General features: G+C 53.1%; 2 protein-coding genes across 7 annotated transcripts; one reads left to right on the top strand and one right to left on the bottom strand.

The window, feature by feature from the left end:
- The first annotated feature begins 416 nt into the window (after nucleotides 1–416).
- Mus81 (MUS81 structure-specific endonuclease subunit) lies at nucleotides 417–6779 on the top strand. Of its 5 annotated transcripts, none has more exons than XR_005287366.2 (16): nucleotides 417–749; nucleotides 839–968; nucleotides 1543–1628; nucleotides 2063–2161; nucleotides 2298–2366; nucleotides 2716–2801; nucleotides 3453–3593; nucleotides 3727–3822; nucleotides 3918–4039; nucleotides 4121–4218; nucleotides 5090–5206; nucleotides 5293–5388; nucleotides 5558–5686; nucleotides 5767–5870; nucleotides 6078–6231; nucleotides 6310–6779. XR_005287366.2 is itself a non-coding variant. In XM_038347283.2 (16 exons), the coding sequence occupies exons 1-16, from the start codon at nucleotides 615–617 to the stop codon at nucleotides 6374–6376; spliced, it is 1659 nt and encodes a 552-aa protein (XP_038203211.1). In that variant the 5' UTR covers nucleotides 417–614; the 3' UTR covers nucleotides 6377–6779. The 5 variants fall into 5 exon arrangements, 2 of the variants coding, with proteins under 2 accessions (XP_038203211.1, XP_038203228.1); XM_038347283.2 differs by having other exon boundaries at nucleotides 6148–6231; XR_005287364.2 differs by having other exon boundaries at nucleotides 5767–6231.
- Nucleotides 6780–7353: 574 nt separating this feature from the next.
- Nucleotides 7354–14422, bottom strand: Efemp2 (EGF containing fibulin extracellular matrix protein 2). 2 transcript variants are annotated; one of them, XM_038347321.1, is made up of 11 exons: nucleotides 14315–14422; nucleotides 13923–14040; nucleotides 13656–13704; nucleotides 12834–13040; nucleotides 11529–11651; nucleotides 11200–11316; nucleotides 10953–11072; nucleotides 9179–9298; nucleotides 8971–9097; nucleotides 8587–8782; nucleotides 7354–7652 (listed from the first exon to the last, which is right to left on the bottom strand). In XM_038347321.1, exons 2-11 carry the CDS (start codon nucleotides 14031–14033, stop codon nucleotides 7491–7493), a joined length of 1332 nt encoding a protein of 443 aa, XP_038203249.1. In that variant the 5' UTR covers nucleotides 14034–14040; nucleotides 14315–14422; the 3' UTR covers nucleotides 7354–7490. The 2 variants fall into 2 exon arrangements, with proteins under 2 accessions (XP_038203249.1, XP_038203241.1); XM_038347313.1 differs by lacking the exon at nucleotides 14315–14422 and having other exon boundaries at nucleotides 13923–14198.
- Nucleotides 14423–16143: the final 1721 nt, after the last annotated feature.

Here is a 16143-nt window from a genome sequence, read left to right as displayed (position 1 = left end):
TAGTATGAGCCTTCTGTGTGCATCCCCGACTTTGCACCCTTGCATTTCGAGATCTTTCTGCTATTCCTGCCTTACTTTTAGTTCTTCCCTTGCATCCCTTCATAGATGTTTCTCCCACAGATATTCTTGCACTTGCGTCCGACCCTCTCCCCCACTCTTCTCAAGCCCTCGTTTTCCAACCTCTCCTGAAATCGCCTTTTGAGACCTTGAAACAAGCCAAGTTTAGGCTCATACGTGCCTCCCGAGCCAGCCCTCCCGGTCACAGGGGGCGCTGTCCGTCTTTTTAATTGTCAGCACAAAATGATCCTACTCTCGAATTTCGGGGTGAGAGGAAGGGGCGGGCCAACGCTTCATAGCCTGGGTGGGGCCTGTCCAAAGGGCTGGTGCGGGGGGCGGGACACGAGAGGGGGGTCGATGGGAAAGGTGGTACGGACCTAACTCTCTCCGGCCTCTTACTGTGTAATATAGGGGAGGGAGGGGGTTCCTTGAGCCAGTGCCCTGCTGGGTTAGAGAGGTTCTACTCTCAATCGGGTGTTCCTATACCAATTTGCAGAACTGTCCGGGTCCCAATCTCAGGGTATTTTTGAAATTCCAAAAGAGCCAGTCTAGATCTGATGGCCGCACCGGTCCGACTGGGCCGGAAGCGCCCGCTACCGGTTTGCCCCAACCCACTCTTCGTTCGTTGGCTGACTGAGTGGCGGGATGAGGCAGCCAGCAGAGGGCGCCACACGCGCTTTGTGTTTCAAAAGGTGAGTCCCAGCTGGGTCTTCTGGAGACAGGATCCAGATGATCCACGTATCCGAGCGTGATGAGTTCCTTTCTCCCTCATGCTCCCCAGGCCCTGCGCTCCCTCCGACGGTACCCGCTACCTCTGCGCAGCGGGAAGGAAGCCAAGATCCTTCAGCATTTCGGAGACAGGCTCTGCCGGATGCTGGACGAGCGGCTGAAGCAGCACCTAGCATCAGGCGGTGAGCGCCTCGGGGAGTTGGTGATCCCTAAATTTCCCGGGTGCAGGCTGTGAAGTCTGTGGCTTCAGATTCCCCCACTCTCAGTGTGGTTGCTGTTGGATCCAGAGCTAGTGATTGATGCTCCTTTAGCCTCGTAGTTCCCATGTACGAAGCTAGCCAATGAAACATGCCTGTAATTCCAGCATTTAGGAGGTGGGGGTGATAACAGGATCAGAAATTAAAGGGTAGCCTGGGCTACTTGAGACTGTCTCAAAAATGACAGGGGTGGGGCATGGTGATGCATGCTTTTAGTCCCAACACTCAGAGGAGGAAGAGGCAGGAGAATCTTATGAGTTCGAGGCCAATCAGGACATCACCCAATGACACCCAGAGGATCCAGCCCCCACTTCTGGCCTCTTCTGGCATTGCATGTCAGTAATGCACAGACATGCACTGACCAAACATTCCTATACGTACGATAAAAGAAACAAAAAATGATTTTAAATATGACACCAAAATTCACAAAATGTGCAGAAGCATCCAGGCTCCTCCTGGCATCCAAATTGGGTGCAGGACTGACTTCTGTTCTCTGCAGGTGACCATGCCCCCAGCCTACCACCTGGAGAGAAAAATCAAGCCAATGAAGAGCCACCTGCTCAAGGCCAGGACTCTCCTGTGCCAGTGAGGACTGGGAAGGGAGTGGAAAGCTAAAGGGGAGGGTTGAGAGTAGGACTTCCTGGTTTGAGGGGTTTAACAGCCCTGTGCCCAGCTCTTCCAGATATAGGCCGGCCTGGGACAGCCTCTTACCCTCTCTAAGCGGCACACCATTAATTCCTGAGTAGGGTTACTGAGACAGCTGTAGGTGAAGTTCCAAACGAAGCTGCTGAGAGACCAGTCCAGAAAGTTGGGGGACTTCTACCATGTCCTTGTTCCCCAGTAGCTGTAGCTGGAGGCTGGGCCTGGCGTATACCCCCATCTTTGCCCTTGCTCCAGCCACATCACAGTCCAGATTTACAGGGCTTCATAGCATCTCCCTCCCCAGGCCCACGTAGCCTGCTGAAACCTCAGTTGACACTAGCAGGCATTTGAATTCAGAGCCCTGCCATCTGTCTCAGGTTCCCACCCAGCCTCAAGCAGGAAGTGCTGGAGGCTATTGGCCAGCACCGAACTCTGGTGCCCGTGCCATCCTGCTGCAGCTCTACCAGGAGCACCTGGTAAGTGGCGCCAAAAGGCAGTTAGGTGGGGTGAGGCAGACCCACAGAAGACCTGGGCAGTGTTCATGGTGGCCACTCCATAGCAGGTTGAGGAGCTCTGGCCCTGAGCCAACCCTCATTTCTACAATGGTTTCAGAATTCTGATGGTCACAGCTTCCTGACCAAGGAGGAGCTGCTGCAGAAATGTGCCCGGAAAGCCCCCAGGGTGAGCATCCAGCCGACAGTGGGCAGGTAGAGCCCACTGCAGTCTTCCTTCTTGCCTGGCAGGCAGCCTTGGTATGAAATCTGATCCAATTGTGGAACATGGCTAGCAAGAGGATGTTTAGGCTTGGGAGTACTAGGGCCTCTCTGAGGGTCTCCTTTCCTTTTCTTTTTATTTATTTTTAATTTTTATTTGCTATGCATGTGTGTCTGTGCAAGGGTGTCGGCAGCCCTGGAACTGCAGTTACACACAGTTGTAAGCTGTCACGTGGGTGCTGGGAATTGAACCAGGGTCCTCTGGAAGAGCTAACCTCTGAGTCATCCCTCTAGCCCATCTCCTTTCCTTTTCACAGGTAGTTCCTGGAAGTTCGAAACCCTGGCCTGCCCTCCGAGGCCTCCTCCACAGGAACTTGGTCCTCAGGACGCATCGGCCATCCAGGTACCAGCAAGCTGCAGGGAACACATGAGGCAGGGATGGGGCCTATGCGGGAGTTAGGACATTCATAGGCTCTATAATGATGCAGCGAGTCTCAGACCTGGAGCTAATGAGGCTGGGAGAGCCTGAGGTTGGAGGCCCTGGAAAGTATGAGCAGCTGGGGGAAGGACAAAAGGTTGGTTATTAGAAGCAGAGAGGTGCACAAACATTTGGCATGTCTTAAAATTCGGCTGATTATGCCAGGCGGTGGTGGCACACGCCTTTAATCCCTTAATCCCAGCACTCAGGAGGCAGAGGCAGGTGGATCTCTGTGAGTTCGAGGCCAGCCTGGTCTACAAGAGCTAGTTCCAGGACAGGCTCCAAAGCTACAGAAAACCCTGTCCCAAAAAAAAAAAAAAAAAAAAAAAAAAAAAAATTGGCTGATTAAAGATTCCAGAATATTCTGGGGGGGAAGGTGTGGTTCTGAGTGAAAACGGGGAAAGGAGTTGTAAGATATGCATTGCAAAGCTGAGGCAGCGATCGGGAGGTCCTAAGGATAGCTGGTCTGAGGGACGGAGACAGGAGGTGGGGATACCAACGAAGGTAATGCTCACCTAGCTTAGGGCAGCAGAGCTTGGGGAGTATAAAGGTAAAATTGTATCCTCCACCCTTCAGGTATGCACTGACCCCAGAGGGCCTGGAGCTGGCCCAAAGGCTGGCCAAGGCAGAAGGCCTGAGCACGCTGAACACTGGCATTATGCCAGAGGAGCCCCAGGAAGAGGAGTCAGCAGCCCCAGCGGCCACTTTGTCAGCACTGTAAGGAGGAGGGAGAAATGGGGGGACCATGTATCAGGGACCTGTAACTGCTGAGCTGCAGTTGTCCCCGAGTTGTGGGGACCACCCTGGCACTAAGGGTTCTGGCCTTATGTAAGCCCCCACTTCCTTACAGTGGCGCCAGTGAAGGTGGCATCCAGCAGCCGCCGCTGGAGCTGAGGCCTGGCGAGTACAGAGTGCTGTTGTGTGTGGACACTGGGGAAACCAGAGGGTGAGTGAAGCGGGAGCTGCGAGAACACCTGGAGGATATGGAGGGCGGCGAGTGCTGGCTCACACTCGCCTTGGCCCCCTCTCTTGAAATATTAGGGCGGGACACAGGCCAGAAATGCTCCGAGAGTTACAGCGGCTGCATGTGCCTCACACAGTACGCAAGCTGCATGTTGGGGACTTTGTGTGGATAGCACAGGAGACCAGGCCCAGAGACCCAGGTAAAAGGTCAGGGCAGGCATTGGAGGCTGGCCTGGGTGGGTCAGAGGAAGGCAGTAAGACTCTCTTTGACTCCTTGGCAGCGAGACCTGAGGAGTTAGTCTTGGACCACATTGTGGAACGCAAGCGGCTAGATGACCTGTGCAGCAGCATCATCGACGGCCGCTTTCGAGAGCAGAAGGTGCTTAGCCTGAGCATGCCACGCTTCAGCATAGACAAGCTACGAGCTTCAGAGGCCTCCAGTCACACCTGTTCTGAGCCCCTTTTAAGCCATGAAGGTGTAAGCAGGAACCCACGGTTATCTAGGCTGGCCTGAGAAACTAAAGACCCCTTGAGTGCCTAACCCTAGAGATCTCATAAACAAGAGCCAAACCACTAGGATTGGAAATGCAGAAGCTATGCCTGAGTCTTAGCAGTGTGCTCACCATAGGGTCACAGAGGTCAGTAATAGGCCGAAGGAGGCCTGGAGAATATGTAATGTCCAAAGGTTCAGGACTTTCCTACAGGAGTCATAGCAAGAGCCGGTTTGCTTCTCTGAGACAGACGAGGAGCCAGTAAAGATGAGACTGTAGGATCAGGGTCTCCTTGGAAATATATATATATATATATATAATGCATATAACTAAATTATGTGTTGTTAAATCTGTGTCAGAGCTTAATAGTTATAGACAGTTGTGAGCTGCCATGTGGGTACTGGGAATTAAACCTAGGTCCTCTAGAATAGTCAGGGTTTTTTTTTTTTTAAGATTTATTTACTTTATGGGCATTAGTGTTTTGATTGCATATGTATCTATACAAGGGTGTCGGATCCCTTAGAACTGGAGTTACAGTTGTTAGCTGCCATATGAGTGCCAGGAATTAAACCCAGATCCTCTGGAAGAACAGCCAGTGCTTTACCCGCTGAGCCATCTCTCCAGCCCTGCAGTCAGTGTTCTTAGCTGCTGAGCCATCTCTCCAACCCTTTCTCCTTGCAATCTTAATGTGATATGATGGTTGGCCCAGACATGTAGGCATTTGGGCCTGACCTACCCTGCTTTTGCCTGCTTTCCCAGTTCCGCCTGAAGCGCTGTGGCCTGGGGCACCGGGTATACTTGGTGGAGGAACATGGGTCTGTCCACAACCTCAGCCTTCCTGAGAGTACATTGCTACAGGCTGTCACAAACACCCAGGTGAGCTGGAGGGCAGGGCCAGGCTGGCAGATTTTGTACTTCATGGATTAGACCTGGAGCCACCTCCCTTGGGTCCTCTTCCCCAGGTCATTGATGGCTTCTTTGTGAAGCGCACGATGGATATTAAGGAATCAGCTGGCTACCTGGCCCTTCTGACAAAGGGCCTAGAAAGACTGTATCAGGTGAGCAGAGGCCTCTTTCAGCACTGGGCCCCTCGCCTGGTGGTTGCTGCCCAAGCACGGAAAGGTGGGTGAGACCCTGGTTACTCAGGCTTCCCACTGAGGCCTGGGAAAGGAACAGCTGGGGGTTAACCTCTAAAGCCTACTCTGGCCTCAGCCCCTCTTCTACTAGGGCCACGCCCTACGTAGCCGCCCCTGGGAAGCCCCAGGGGGTGCTGAATCAGGAGCAAGGCCTTCCACAGACCCTCTCTGCTCTCTCCTCACTTTCAATGACTTCAATGCAGAAGCTGTCAAGAACAAGGTACGTACTACCCTTGCCTTGCCTATGCTTAGGTGGCCTGGTCCTAGACCACCCCTGATCAAGGCCGATCCCAATCCCAGGCCCAGTCTGTACGAGAAGTATTTGCCCGGCAGCTGATGCAGGTGCGTGGACTAAGTGGAGAGAAGGCAGCAGCCTTGGTGGATCGATACAGCACACCAGCCAGGTACACCCCAGAGAGCCACTGGGTTCCTCTGCCCTTCCTGTGTGGAGTTCAACTTAAGCGTGCTTCTGGAGAGAGAGCCTGGCTCTGTGTGGGAGCCTTGGAAGGTTCTGTCCCAGTGCTTCCCAGGAAGGGAGGGCAGATGGGATGGAGGAGGGTCTCTGTCACCAGGATCAGGAAATATGCAGTGTCCAGACTCCTCTACTCTAGGCTGAACCCTCCTGCCTTAGCTCTCATGATGCTGGCCCACATAATCAGCCACTGCATGTCCCACCCCCAGTCTCCTGGCTGCCTATGATGCCTGTGCCACCCCTAAGGAGCAGGAGATGCTGTTGAGCACTATCAAGTGCGGGCGTCTGCAGAGGTAAGGGTGAGACACACCCTGGGGAGAAGACTGGGTGGCCCAAGGCACCAGGCCAACCTTCTGATTCTCTTCTTGCAGAAATCTGGGACCTGCTCTGAGCAGGACCCTGTACCAGCTATACTGCAGCCACAGCCCTCTGACCTGAGCTCCACCTGGAGACACATCCCAGAGCCACCTTCACTTCTACAAAGGCTAGCTAGCCCTTTAACTAGGATTCTTTGGGCTATAGTCAAAATCTGAACATTTGTGGTCTTAGGAGTTAAGGAAGCAATGCCAAGGTCCTTATGAAATGTGCAGGAACGGGGAGACTACACCTTGTGATCCAGTGGCTTTTGTTTTGTAGTGTTGGTGGTGGAACCCATAGCCTTGTGCATGCTAGGCAATTCCTCTTCCACACAGCAATGATCTGCGGCCTTGTACAGTGTTTCTCTACCCACTCCTAAAACCCAGCTTGGCCTAGAACATGCTTTGTAACCCAGGCTGGCCTAGAATTCCCAGTCTTCCTAGGCCCACCTTCCTAGTTCTGGAATTAAAGGTGTGGAACACTACACCTGGCCCATATGGTTCTTTTTTTTTTTTTTTAAAGGCAAGTTCTTGGCTAAACATGGTTGTGCAGAGCCATAAGCACTTGTGTTAGGCCAGACCCTATGCAAAACTAAATAGATAACTAGATAATGCTCCTTAGAGGTTGGGCATTCCTTGGTCCAGGAGATGGAGTCAATAGGGCACTGTATCTTTGTAACTAAGTGGCCCCTGATCAAGTAAGTTTCTGCACCACAAGCACCACAAGTTGGGATAGAAACGTGTTCTCAGTCCAGTTGCCTCGTCCTGGTGATTGGAGGACAGTAGGCTTATCCAGACGTATAATTTGGGGTAGGGCTGGGATAGTAGCCCCAGACCTCTTGGCACTGACCTGAACATCATTTCTGAGGCCTAGCATCTACCGAGCTCTGGGTTAAGGCCTAAAGTGTCCACTCCTTAGAACTCCCTGCTCAGGTTGATTCTGAAGGATGACACTTAAGCTCCAGATGAATGCAGAGAGGACCCTTTGGGTGAAATTTGCCTGCTTCTCTCACAAGCCCAGCACCTTCCCAGCTGAGGTTACTCACCCACCTCAGCCACTAGGACTCCTTCTCCCTTTATTGTCCTTCACATCATTGTCTCTTTAAGCAGAACAGTCGTCCCTAAACCCCAGGCTCCTTAAGCTGTGGAAGGGAGAAAGAAGGGGGCCCCACCCAACCCTTCCCTGAGGGTCTCCTTCAGAAGGTGTAGGCTCCCACAAAGACGGTGAGTCTCAGTACGGAGCTGGCCCGGTAGCTCATAAGAGAGTTCATGGTGACCATCTCCAGGTCCAGCACATACTCCCGTGGTCCTGTCACTGGCCTGGCAAGGACCAGCATGGCGCTGACATTGTTGATTTGCTGCAGAACATATAGACTGTGTTAGCCTGTAAGTCAGGACCCTACTCCAGCATCACCCCTTGCCCATGCCCGTGAGGCTGGGCACTCAAGCTCTTACCCAGCTCTGACGTTTCTCTTCCTCTCCAGTTGCCCAAGCCCCCTGGTTCTCCCCTGACCCTACCCACCTCGATCTTCCTTCCATCTTGACTACCTGAAGACTCAAGTTTTGGAAATGATTGGCCTTTAGTGACCCAGGCTGGCCCACTTCCCCCTTTAAAAGTATCCAAGTCTCTGTTTCTCTCTGTCTGATTGTTTTTGTTGGTTTTTTTGGGGGGGGGGCGTTGAGACAGGGTTTCTCAGTAGCTTTGGAACCTGTCCTGGAACTAGCTCTTGTAGACCAGGCTGATCTCAAACTTACAGAGATCCACCTGCCTCTGCCTCTCTCAAGTGCTGGGATTAAAGGCGTGCACCACCACTGCCCAGCTGTCTGATTGTTTTGATGCTGGGGAAGGTACTGAGGGCCTGAATGGTAAGCACATGTTCTGCCATGGAGCTGTGCCACTAGTCCCAAAGCAATTTCGAAAGGAGAAATAAGTTCTGATGCCAAACACCTCAATGCTGAAGACGGCATAAGGTCCACAGACCCAGGGTCCTCACATCCACACCAGCAAAACTCAAGCTCTGAGCCCAGCCCTGCAGGAACTATATTTCTTGTTTTATGGATAAGGATGCCAAAGCCAGATAGGAGAAACCAATACTAGGACTCAAACCCCATTAATTAACTAACTGCCTGGGACCCGTGTACTGGGGATGCAGAAATCTTGACTTTGAACATGAGCCCAGCTTCCTAGGACAGGGCTTGGAGAGAAGAGGCAGGGCAGTTCCCACTTAAATGGCTGCAGGCACTCTTTTAGATTATCCACGTCAACTGGGTGGGAGCGAAGAAGCACCTTACCCGAATGTAGAAGTCCCCCTGTGTGTTTCCAGCACGGATCTGAAAGGCATTGTAGGCGCCAGGGTAGACAGAGGTTGCCTGGATCTGAAACACGTCCGCAGGCACACTTCGCTCAGAAGTGATGCTCATGTAGCGGTGCACAATGGATGAAGGCTGCTCCCGACACAGCGGGTTGGAGACAGGGCAGAGGCAGCGGCTAGAGACCCCAAGAAAGGACCAGAATGAGGGCCCATTTCCCAAATACCCACCTAAAGAAGAAAACCCAAGCATTGACTAACTCCCATGAGGCATCATGGGTACTCACCAGCCTGATTAAACCAGTTAGCCCCCATAGCCCTCGGGGAACTGTAGTTACCGCGGGAAACTACCGTCAGGTTGACTCACTTGTCCGACACTTGGACATAGGGCTCCACACAACGGTTGGTGTCCACGCAGCGGTATCCCCCATGGAAGTTCACACAAGTTTGGGCCTCAGAACACTGGTGTGCGCCTGATTCACACTCGTCAATGTCTGTGCCAAGGAAGGTGGGGTTGGACTCTGGCTCTGACACCAGACCCTAAAATCCTGCCCACCCACCAGAAGCACCTGTACCTTGGCAGAGCCTCGTAGCCAACACCTGGTAGCCTTGTGGGCAGTGACAGGAGAAGCGGCCTGGCTCATTGACACAGCGATACTGGCAGAGGTAGCTGGAGTAGCTGCACTCATCGATATCTGAGGGAGGGTGGGGATGAGGACCCTGGGCCAAAGGTAATCCTCACAACTGAGTCCCGTAGACATTTATGGAGAGAGCCCAGCCCCCCACAAAGCTGATGTGGAAGAGAAGGGATGAGATAAACCCAGTAAAGCTCAGAAGGCGGACTGGGGGTTTCAAAGGTTAGAGGGGCTGGGGATAGACCTCAGTGGTAGAGTGGTAGAGAGTACTTGCCTAACACGCTGGAGGCTCTAGGTTCCATCCCAGCACAGAAAGGGAGAGGAAAAAGAAAAGAGAAAGAATAGAAGCTTGGCATGATGCTGTATGTTTATAATCCCAGCATTTGGGAGGTAAAGGCAGTATTTTTGAACACCAAGTTCAAAGCCATCTTGTCCACACAGGGAGACCAGCCAGGGTTATATAGCAAGTTCAAGGCCAGCTGGAGCTACATAACAAAACCCTGCCTCAAAAAAAAAAAAAAAAAAAAAAAAAAAAAAAATGGGTGTTTGATCACAACTCTTGGAAGGCAGAGACAAGCAGATCTGTTTGAGGCCAGCCTGGTCTACAAAAGAGACTGTGGGCCAGTCAGGGCTAGAGAGTGAGACTGTCTCAAAATAAGAGCAGACCTTCCAGCTTACAGGGAACCTCTTCCCCAGGACTTTAAGAATACTTAAGAAACAATTCACCAGCCCGGCATGGTGGCCCATGCCTTTGATCCCAGCACACTCAGCAGATCTCTGTAGGCTAGCCTGGTCTACATAGAGCTGCAGGACAGCTAGGGTTACATAAACTGTATCAAAAAGCACCAGGGATCTAGAGGCTTGGCCTAAGTCCTACTAACTAATTCTAGGAAAGGTCCATTTCCATGCCAGTCAAAGGAGTGGGCTGGACTGGAAGAGTCCTGTGGGCCTAAGCTGCTCCGTTGTTTTAAAGTCCTGCAACCCACAGTCACAGGATCCAGACTTCTGTGTCCGAGTGTGCGCCCCACATACAGCATACTCTTTGCTTTTTGTTCTTTTCACACAGCTGAACACCAATGATGTGTTTCGTAGTAGGACATAAAATAAATGGAGAGTATGTGGGTAGGTAACATGGTGAGAAGCCTGGGATCAAGCCCCGGCCCTATCTCATCCTTCCTGTCTGAACTGTGACAAGTCACTTCATCTATGAAAGTGGAGAGATGAGAGTCACCATTTCCTCTGGACTTTCTGCTTGCTTTTTACAATTCTGCCAACACGCCTGGAGTATTAGTGTTCTCTTTGCAGAAATTAGTCATCGTTGACCAGGTTAAGTGAGACTAAGCATGTAAGTTATAAAGAAGCAGTGCTTCCCATTTTGCTGCCCAAGACTGGATGGAGCCTGTATCATGGACCCTCTCCATAGTCCAAATAACCTGTTTACAGCAGACATGCTCAGAAAAAGAGAGACTTGTCCTCGTGCAGGGTTCCAGTGCAAGGCAGCTCAACTCCCATGAAGACTGGCACCCACACCCTCCCTATCTCCAACAAACTTCAGCAGGGCCTGACATACCATCCCCACCAGCAACCAGCTCAGGGTGGCAGGCATGGAGGTCTGTAGGTGCAGAGAATCAGACATGGAAGCTTCAAGCGAATGACCATGTGACCGGAGTCGGTCCATTATGTTGCAAGCCCAGTAACACAAGTTGACTCTCACCACTGCAGGAGAAGCCATCCCGATGCAGCTCATAGCCTTGGTTACAACGACACAGGAAGGTCCCATAGGAGTTGAAGCAGCGTTGCTCACATGGGGCTCCCATGTCACACTCATTCACGTCTGAGGGTGCCAGAAAAAAGAGGAATGGTGAAAGCAGAGGCACTGCCCAGAGCCCCAAACTACTGGGCTCAGAAAAGAGATCCTGCCCCCATCTCACACCGCTCTACCCAGGATCCCAGAGCCTCACCCACACAAGAGCGGTTGTTAGGTCCCAACTGGAAGCCAGGCTCACACTGGCAGCGGAAAGAGCCTGGCAGGTTCACACATCGGTGCTGGCAATAGCGGTAGCGACATTCATCTATGTCTGAGATGGAGGCGGGAAGGAAAGCAGGGCATGAGTCAGGTGGGGCCTGAGCACCCATGCTCACGCCTGTCTCAGCTCCCCGCATGTAGTCTCTTGTGTCTGGCGACAAGAGGGTACCACCAGCAGAGGACTGGGCTAAGGATGAGACATTATGTCGAGAGCTAGACCAAAGTCACAAAGCCCGAGCTAGGAAAGGCACTCTCTGAACTCACCCACGCATTCGGGCCCAATTTTTCGGTAACCGTCAGGGCAGGTGCATTGGTAGGAGCCAGGCAGGTTATGACAGTCCTGGCTAGGGCGACAGTCATGCAAAGCCTGGGCACACTCGTCCACATCTGTGGAATGGACACCATTCAGCCCTTACCTGGAGTCCCACATGCTACTGACCATGTCAGACACCTCAGTTTGGGAGAAAGTGGCCTATACAAGACGTCATTCACATGGGCACATGGGTAGTTGGCCCCAAAACACGAACATGTAATATAGGTCCTCCCAATAGTACCAAAACAGTCCACCAGGTAAAGCACCCGTCAGGTGAGCATGTAAAACAAGGCCTTCTCGGGTCTGGCGGCACACACTTTTAATTCTAGCACTCGGGAGGCAGAGGCAGGAGGATCCCTGTGAGTTCCAAGTCAGCCAGAGCTACAGAGTTCCAACCCAGCTAGAGCTACATCGTGAGACCCTGTCTTTAAATAAATAAATAAATAAATAAGGCCTTGTCCATTTACCCCCCTTAGCTGACTCTCCTAGGACCATCCCTCCTCCAAGGCCAATGGTCCCCCAGGCTGAAAGCCGGCAGCGGCTGGGAGTAGAGCTCTTGCTTGTCTGCAGAGGAAGTGAGGGAGCTGCTAGGGACTTCCTGGGCCAGCAGACCTGGGCCTGCAGCAGCTGCGGGCTTGGATCTTTCTCTGAGGAGTCAGAGGCCTCTCAGCAAGGAAACTAGCATGAGGTTTGCAGTATTTAGTATGAAAAGTTACTTTAATGTTGTTAATTAGTTAATACTTTTGAGCTAGTAACTCAGGTTGGCCTCAAACTCCTTATGCAGCTGAGGATAACCTTGAACATCTGATTGTCTTGCTTCTACCCCCCTAGTGACGGGATTACAAGTGTGCACCACCAAGCTTGTTTGATGTGGTGCTGGGGATCAAACCCAGAGGCTCTGTCTCAAAAAAAACAAAGTACACATAGCTGGGCAGTGGTGGCGCACACCTTTAATACCAGCATTTAGCACCTGGAAGGCAAAGACAGGGAGTCGGAGTTCTAGGCCAGCCTCATCTACAGAGTAAGTTCCAGGACAGCCAGAGCTACACAAAGAAACCTTTCTCAAAAAACAAAACAAAAATTACTAGGGACGGCAGTAAAGGGGATTAAAACAAATCAAATATGAAGTATGTCAGAAGGATGATACCATGAGCAAAACATGTTACTTTGTATACTAAATACAAAATTAATTAAAATAAAAAGACAGGTAAGAGGTCTGGAAGCCTAGGAGCCAGCCAGCATGGCTCCCCACTTACCCACACAGCTCTCCTGTTCATCAGGCTCATAGCCTGGTGGGCAAGGATTGGGGTGCTGAGCAGGGGGCACTGGTGGCGGAGGTCCTTCACCGTGTAGATCATTGATGACAGCAGCAGAGCGAGGCAGACACAAATAGCCCCCGTAGTGGTTGATGCATTTCATTTCACCCTTGCAGGCCTCAGGGATGGTCAGGCACTCATTGACATCTGCAGAGAGGGGCCTGCTGGGCACAGCCAGTCACCTGGGCTGGCCCTGGAGGTGGTGGGAGGCAGAAGCCTGGCTTGGCCTTCTCTAAGCTGAGCCACAGAGCAAAGCTTTCTCTCTGCTCAGCAAACTAAGGCTGCTGACCCAGACCCCCTCCCAGGGATTTGCAGGACTGGGGGTAGGGCCACCTATTTTCACTGCTGTCCCTATTCTCCTGCCTCCAAGTGAGTTTCCATTCCTCCTTAAAACCCCGCGTCTACCTCTGCCCGAGTAATTTGCAGGCCTCCTGCCCCACAGAGCCTGTACTGCTGTGCCAGGTTGCACTGGGATAGATAGAGAGCTGGGCTAGGAGAGTAGAGAACACTCAGGGAAGGTGTGCTATTGCCGTTTCTCTGGGCGATCGCCAGGTGCTCTCTTGCCTACTGCAGATAGAAGCAGGGTTTGTTGGGCTTCTTGAATGGGTAGGGCTCCTAACTCAGTGGCACAAGAGAACTATGGCTGGCTTTGGCGCAGTCAAGCCATCAGGTTTCTGAAGCAGCTCTAGGAGAAGGTGTCCCTGGGAAACAAGAGTCCCTTTCCCGGTTCCTGAAGATGGCTAGTACGGCAGGCATACTCACCCCGGCAGTGCTGGCTGTCTGCGTCCCACTCATAACCATCCGTACATTCCTGGAAGGGAACCGAAGTAGCCAGTGACCACCCTGGCAGTCCTCTCCAGCCAGCCAGGCCAAGGCCAGGGCCTGAGCTCAGTTATGCTCAGGTCAGCTTCACACAATGGCCCCCAGCCTTCCATCCACCAAGCAGGGGAGAATCTTCCTCAGAAGCATGCACCCTGGTCTCGCTGTCCTTCCCATCCCATCCCAAACTGGTGACCCCAAGGTCCGCACCGTATAGCTGTCCGGCTCTTCGGAATCCTGTGGAGACGCTGCTCCCAAGAGCAACAGCAGAAGCGCCCAGAGCAGTAAAGACCCGGGGAGGCAGGAGGCAAAAGGGAGCATCCTGGGGCTGGGAGGTGGTGGGCAGGGGTCAGGGGCCTCTGCCACGACACCCCCCATTCCCTGTATCAGGAAGGGGAGCCTGGGTTCCCAGCTGTCTCGTCTCAGGACTGCGCTGGGAGTACCGGAGCCTTCCAGAGCTGGGGGCCGAGTCCTTTCGCAGGCCTGGGGCTCGGGCCCGCAATCCCGGACCGCCCCGCCCCGCCCCCGCCCCGCGAGTCGTGGAGCTCAGGCCTCTCGGCCGCCACTCGGCCCGCGCCCTCCCTCCGCTGGCGGCCACTCACTCGTTGACTCTGGCGGTGCCTGCGGGCGGACGGACGGACCGCGCAGCACACTGGACGCGCGGCCCCAGGAAGCGCCCCCCGCCCGCCCGCGCGCCCGCCGCGGCCCACCCCGGCGCCTCCGCCCGCCCTTCGGCGGATTCCTGAGCCCGCGCCAGGGGGGAGGGACCCCGACCCCCCGGCTTCTCCGCCGGGGCCCGGCCACAGGCCCCCACCCTGTCCCCCGCGGCGCCGCCTGCAATCGCCTGCGGGCGCCCAGCCAGAGATCGCCAACGCTTGGGTTCTTGGGCAATTGACCTTGATGTTTGGCCCCCAAACTCACCTGGGGACCCCAGACCCTCACTCAAAATGTTATCCTGTCTACCTAGACCCTATATATAGCCTGGGTCTCCTGACTCCCATACTGTCCACTTCAGTTGTAGCTAAGCATCCTAACCCTGATTCTGCGCCTCTAAGAACCTACGAGGCACTTAATTCTCAAACGTCCAAATCCTGCTTTCAGAATTTTATCTTTTTTTTTTTCTTTTTTTTTTTTTTTTTGTTTATCCTGTGCTCCCCCTCAGATGGTCTCATAACTTCATCCATGGTTTCCGGACTCTCGCCCAGGCATAAAATTAATTGTCCTTCTCCCTCTGCCCAGGAGCTCCAGGTCCTCCAGGTGATCTCTCTATTCAGGGCACTGCTTCCCCTGAGCCTGCCTGCGCAAAGTGACCCTAGGATGGGGCGAGGGTAGCAATTGTCTTGGCCCGAAATGAATGGAAGCCCCCAACTTGAACTTGGGCCCGGAGGACACTAGGGCCCAGTGCCAGCATTTCCCGACCCTCTTCCCATCCAGGTCCCCCACCCAGTTTCCGCCTCTGTCCCCAACAGAGATCATGCCTTGAAGGCGGAGTCTGGGTGCCTTAGCTCCCAGGAAGGGGCGAATGGGAGGGACTTCGCGTTGCCCACGTCTCAGGGCGGGACTTGACGGGAAAGGACGGCGTGTCCAGGGTTCCTGCGCCTGGCCAGTACTGCTCAAGGCAATAACCCTACCTTCCTTTCTTCTACCCAACCTCTTCCCGATTTTATTTTGGGGAGAGTCCTTTCGAGACAGGTTCTCACAAAGTAGCTCTGGCTGTTCTGGAGCTCACTCTGTAAACCAGGCTGGCGTCGAGCTCACACCTTTGCCTCTGCCTCCCGGGTGCTGAATGAAAGGCGTGTGCGCTACCTTGCCCGGCTCTGCTATAATTAAATAATAATAATAATTTAAAAATCTGCTTCATTAGCCGGGCGGTGGTGGCGCACGCCTTTAATCCCAGCACTCGGGAGGCAGAGGCAGGCGGATCTCTGTGAGTTCGAGGCCAGCCTGGTCTACAAGAGCTAGTTCCAGGACAGGCTCTAAAAAAAGCTGCAGAGAAACCCTGTCTCGAAAAACCAAAAAAAAAAAAAAAGAAAAGAAAAAAAAATCTGCTTCATTTCATTTAATTGTCTGTGTGACAGGGTTTCTCTATAACTTTGGTTCCTGTCCTGGCACTAGCTCTTGTAGACTAGGCTGGCCTCGAACTCACAGAGATCTGCCTGCCTCTGCTCCTGAGTGCTGGGATTAAAGACGTGTGCCACCACCTCCCGGCTGTGTAGTGTATTCTTGTGCCTATGTACAAGTGGAGGCTATTGCTTTCCACCTTCTGTGGAGGGTCTGACCCTGGATCTGGAGTTCACTATGTCAGCTAGGAGACTGGTTGGCCAGTGTGCTCTCAGGACCTGCCAGTTTCCAGCTCCCAGGCCCTCCAGCACTGGGGTTACAGACAGGTGTCACCACTACAATTGGATCTTATGCTAGTGCCGGGGATCTA

The sequence above is a fragment of the Arvicola amphibius genome, chromosome 1, assembly GCF_903992535.2.
Source record: "Arvicola amphibius chromosome 1, mArvAmp1.2, whole genome shotgun sequence".
In the NCBI taxonomy this organism is placed as follows: domain Eukaryota; kingdom Metazoa; phylum Chordata; class Mammalia; order Rodentia; family Cricetidae; genus Arvicola; species Arvicola amphibius.
Note: the sequence above shows the minus strand (reverse complement) of the source record. Positions and strands in the feature narration are given on the sequence as shown.